This window comes from Euphorbia lathyris, chromosome 5 (genome assembly GCF_963576675.1).
Source record: "Euphorbia lathyris chromosome 5, ddEupLath1.1, whole genome shotgun sequence".
NCBI classification, from domain to species: domain Eukaryota; kingdom Viridiplantae; phylum Streptophyta; class Magnoliopsida; order Malpighiales; family Euphorbiaceae; genus Euphorbia; species Euphorbia lathyris.
The window spans coordinates 71276200-71281369 of NC_088914.1; the positions used below are offsets into that span (position 1 = coordinate 71276200).

At 37.8% G+C, this 5170-nt stretch overlaps 1 protein-coding gene across 5 annotated transcripts; it reads left to right on the forward strand.

The window, feature by feature from the left end:
- Positions 1-319: 319 nt before the first annotated feature.
- On the forward strand, positions 320-5170 carry LOC136230948 (protein DWD HYPERSENSITIVE TO UV-B 1-like). 5 transcript variants are annotated; one of them, XR_010689622.1, is made up of 11 exons: positions 320-506; positions 1398-1464; positions 1706-1959; positions 2276-2882; positions 2957-3535; positions 3626-4066; positions 4139-4333; positions 4406-4462; positions 4540-4602; positions 4685-4927; positions 5007-5170. XR_010689622.1 is itself a non-coding variant. In XM_066020162.1 (10 exons), exons 1-10 carry the CDS (start codon positions 481-483, stop codon positions 4769-4771), a joined length of 2376 nt encoding a protein of 791 aa, XP_065876234.1. In that variant the 5' UTR covers positions 320-480; the 3' UTR covers positions 4772-5170. The 5 variants fall into 5 exon arrangements, 3 of the variants coding, with proteins under 3 accessions (XP_065876234.1, XP_065876235.1, XP_065876237.1); XR_010689623.1 differs by having other exon boundaries at positions 5019-5170; XM_066020162.1 differs by having other exon boundaries at positions 4685-5170.

Sequence of the window (5170 nt, forward strand, 5' to 3'; positions counted from 1 at the left end):
TATACGATTTAAACCGCACCGATGCACACCCCTACCTCAAAATATGGATTTCTAGCTCCGGTCTTTCGCTGAAAGAACCAAACAATCTGAAGTGTCATGCATTTTATTTTTCTTTTGGTCTAATGTAGGTGAAAAATTATGTCGTTGGTAAAACTAGAGACATTAAACATAAATTTGGATGTTGTCCCTACAAAATATAAAGAAATTGGAATTATTATATGATAGGTAGTAAAATTTTAGTTGCGTGACCCAAAGTGAAATGTTTTGGACAAGCCACCATTTTTACATGTAAAAGGACAGAAGCTGAAGCAAGCAAACATAATCTCATCTCATACTTGGTGCCTATCCACCTGACATCTGTTATTATCACTCAATACTAAGAAGACACTTCTCTTATTTGCTTATTTGTCCCTTACTTTACCTCTTCTCACTTCGTTTCCGCCATTGATGTCATAAACTAGCACCAAGATCACTACTTTTATGGATATCTTCAGCTTAGAAGCTAGGTATCATTTCTCTTTTAATTAATTTGTTCACTTTTCTCTTCTGGGTCTGCTTGTTTTATTGATTTTCTGCACAATCATGGCACTATCTGGAAAAAGGAGTGGTGGGTTGTTTTTATTCTTAAGACAAAATCAATCTTGTGCTTAAATAATGTGGCTGAAATTAGCAAAAGAGAAATCCCTAGCTAAAGGCAAAAGTTACATCTTTACATAAATTAGTAAAATACAAAGGCCCTTTTTGTCTGATTGGTAAGTTAGATACTTAGATTTTGTGGATCCCTTCCTTCTGTTTTTAGGTGGGTGGTGGGGATTCTTCAATTTTTACTGACTAATTATGTGTGTACTTGGAACAAAACACACAAGTTTATGTACTAAGTAAGAATTTTTTATGCTTCCTTCTATGGTGCTGTCCATGTCATAGCTTTGGTCATATCTGAAAGCTTTAGATATTTAACATTTGATTGAGTGGACATGTTTTTATTGGTTGATAATTGAGAAGTACCCCCCAAAATCTTGATTCATGCTTTATCTTCCCCAACAAATTCCCCCAATTATTGATACTGTACTTGTTGATGTTGAGAAAGATAATTGACATGATAAGATTGACACAATTATACATCTTTTTTTCTTGCATTTATACTATGTAATCATATGTAACACAGAGAATATAACAGAATTTTAACACTATAACACCAGATGAAAAACTACTTTAAAAAATCTTGCCTATCAGATAAATGATTTGGACTCAATCTGAGACCTCCAGACCAAGAGCTCTAGAGTTGGATTCGTTTCAATCCATTTATTAGTATGTGTTTGTACACCCTTAGGTTGAATTTCGGTTGCTTCGGATTATAAATGGTAAATAGTTCTTATATTTTGTTGTTTTTGGTTCAGGTACATTCATTCTTGCAAGAGGCATGGGGTGCCACCAAATTCTGCAGTTCTATCCTATTTCTTTGAGGTTTGAACTTACTTCAGACTTTAATCTTCGGTTCTGCCTTTACCGCTTGATTAACTGAGAAGAACTCGTCGATTATGAATGATTTGATATGCTGAAGTTCATTGCTTGTGTTCTTTGAAAAGGACTTACAAATGTAGCAAAATTGTTTCACTTATAAAGCTTTCATTAGTTGATCTCCAAATTTAGCTTTGAAAGTAGTTTTATTTTGTAGCATTTGTGACATCCTTTTTCTAATATTCAGGCGAAACTACAAAATTCCTGCCAGGAGAATTCTTGCATTGTGATTCTACTAAATCAGCTTAAGGATGCTGACCTTTTACCCCTGATTGATGTATTCATGGCCATCGATTCCTCTGATATTGATGCTGTGGATGTACTCAATGAATCACCTTGCAATTTGAATGAAGAACTTCTAATCTCATTGTTGAGAGCAATTAATCTTAAACTCCGAGTTGTTGATCTCCAGGACATGCCACTAAAAGAGGACTTTCTATGGTTTGTATTAGCACTTCCTTGCTGGCTATCATTAGTATATCCGCTTTGAACTTGCCATGCCATTCGTTTTCCATATTTTAAATGCATTTTCTTCTAATTTTGTCTACCTTCCTTATTTCATTCGACATCAAGTGATATTTGATATATTGTTATGATGTGTGTAGATGTTAAAAAGATACATTGAATGATATTTTAGTTCTATATCAGCATTAACTGAAATTGCAAAGATTTTCATGATTTCATCATTCAGAACCCTGATTTGGCACTTAACTATAATCATTTCAGGATCTAAATAACATTTCTCGTCGGTTTCCAGGGATTTGTGCCACTATGGTTTAGCATGTAAAGTTTTAAATCTGAGGTCTAGCCACATCCGAAAACTCAACATGGCTGGAAAATTTATGCGATTGCAGACGTTAAATTTGGACTTTTGTACTTCAATCACTAGTTTGCATCAAGACTGTTTTTCTTGCATGCCGAATCTGATGCAAGTCTCCATGTGTGAGACAAGAGTGGCTGATCTCTGGACAACCACGGCTGCCTTATCAAAACTTCCTTCTTTGGTGGAACTAAGGTTCCAAAACTGCTTGTGTTGCAAGGATACAGGGCCATGTCCTGCATCATTTGGCAAGAAAGAAAATACTGCACTTGACACACTTGGTTCAGCTACGGGTTTCACCCCCAAACTTTCCCTTGACAGTATTGGAGTTGGTCCTATACAAGCTTCTCGCGACGATGAGTTGTATTCGAACTTGTTTGCTGCGGCAAATACATTTAACATTAAAGAGGTTTATGGAGGAATGGATAAGCTTACATTTGCTAGTGAAGCTAAAACTTCAAATTGCCTTCAAAGAATAGGCTTACTCGTACTATCGTCTAGTGTTCTTCCTGATAATGATAATGAAACGAAGTTAAGAAATGAGGTAAGGGCATTATTGTAGGAGGAAAAAGTTTGAAAAGTTGACATTTGATGATAGATTCTTTTTTAGTCTTGCAGAATTATAATTCACATCATCCATCAACTATCTGCTTTGAAAAGCATTATAGGGAGTACTTAATTGCTTCTTTGCCTCATTTGGAAGTTCTGGATAATTTGTCCATTGGAGATATGGACAGGGAAATGGCAAAGATTGTCTTTTCAGAATACTTCGAGCGCGCACCATATAACCGGCCTCACAAGGAAAAGGTTGTCAGCATTTTGCAAAATCGTGAGATTGGAGCAGCTGGTGCCTACTGGCTGAATTTCTCGAAGGCAAAGCGACAATGTCTTCGTAGAAAGAGTCCTAGTTTCTTTGCACGGTCTCTTAGTGCTACCAAACTTGTGTCTGTCGGATGGCCTCTTTTGCATCCCTTGTCAAGCAGCTTCAGCCAGATACATAAAGAAGGAAACAAGACCCTGCGTCCGAGGCAGTTTGAATATCATCCATCAGATTCCAGACTCATGGCTTTCGGAACTCTGGATGGAGAAGTAGTGGTCATCAACCATGAGAATGGAAAAGTAGTCGGGTATGTTCCTTCCACCGGGGCAATGAACAGCATTTTAGGTCTCTGTTGGCTCAAGATGCATCCATCCAAGGTGTACTGTTGTCATAAAACTCCATTTTACTGGTTGTTTTTTGTTCTTAGCAATTTAACTTGTGCTAACAACTTTTCATGTGTTGAACAGCTGCTGGCAGGTTCTGATAATGGTTGCTTGAAGTTGTTTGACATCAATCATATGCCGCCTAAAGTTTCCGACTTAAATTACGCTACTGGAGTGGTTTGTTTTGATGATTTTGAGCCACTGACTTCTGTTCATATCAATGCCACAGATGATCAGTTTCTAGCCAGTGGCTACTCAAAGGATGTTGCTTTATATGATATTAATACACGAAGACGCATTCAATTATTCACTAATATGCATCGAGAACCCATCAACGTAGCTAAATTCGCGCACCATTCGCCCTTTCTATTTGCTACTTCATCATTTGACCGTGACATCAAGCTCTGGGATTTGAGACAAAAACCTGAGCAGCCTTGCTATATAGCTTCAAGTTCAAGAGGAAATGTGATGGTTTGCTTCTCTCCTGACGACCAATATCTCCTCGTCTCTGCTGTTGACAACGAGGTAATATAGAAACATAGAACTCTTTGTTTCTTTCGCGTGTTGATGATGATAGGCAATGTTCAACGGTGTCAGGTGAAGCAACTTTTGGCGGACGATGGGAGGGTTCATATGAACTTTGAGATAGCTTCAACAGGAAGTGCGCATAACTATACTCGCTCGTATTACATCAACGGAAGGGACTATATCATAAGCGGAAGCTGTGATGAAAATGTTGTCCATGTCTGCTGTGCTCAAACCGGACGACGACTTAGGGATGTTTATTTGGAGGTATGCACATTGATGACATTGCTGCTCTTCATCAAGTGTTAACAATATTCAATATTTCTTACTCCTTTGCAGGATATTGAATCTGGAAACTCCCTGTTTGTTCAGTCCTTAAGAGGTGATCCTTATAGGGTAAGTAACAAAAATCATATTTATGATTGTTTAAATTGCAAGGTTATATGTTTTATTGATTATGTTGTTGAAAGCAGCCTTTTCAGATGAGTGTTCTAGCCGCGTCAAAGCGCCCGAGCTCGAAATGTGAGATAATAAAGGTAACAGCTCCATTGCTTTCAACTTTAGTTTGTTTAAAGTAGTAGCTTTAATCAGTGAAGCTGTTTATTGTATGCAATGCAGGTCAATTTACTGACTTGCAATTACTCTGCCAATGAATGTTCCTCATCCGAGCAACATATTCGGTCTTCGTGTGGCTTGGGAGGTTGAATTTTGAAACATTTCTCTTTGATCTTGCATTAGGAGCCGCCTCTTGCCAAAAAATTGGCGGGGAAAGGCTTGCCCCACACCCTTGTGATGGGACCCCTCCCCGGACCCTCGCTTAGCGGGGAAGCGTAGTGCACCGTGCCGCCCTTTTCCAATGAGGTTTGTTTGGTCTCAGCCATAACCTTGTGCAGCTTGAACATGTATATATTCACTTGTGTAATTAATGTACGGAAACCAGTAATGTGTACAGGCTTCATTCAAGAAACTCTTTGCATCTCAACTTAAAGTTTGTGGTGCCTACTGGATATATCAATTAGACTCAAATTTTATAATGTTTTTTAAAACTGATTGTATTCGAACTAATGTGTTAAATATTATCTACTTCAAATTTGGCTAAATTCA

Coding starts and splice junctions, on each gene's coding strand:
- LOC136230948 (XM_066020162.1), top strand. CDS start 481: ATGGATATCTTCAGCTTAGAAGCTAG. Junction 1,465..1,705: donor TTCTATCCTATTTCTTTGAG/GTTTGAACTTAC, acceptor TCTAATATTCAG/GCGAAACTACAAAATTCCTG. Junction 3,536..3,625: donor TCAAGATGCATCCATCCAAG/GTGTACTGTTGT, acceptor TGTGTTGAACAG/CTGCTGGCAGGTTCTGATAA.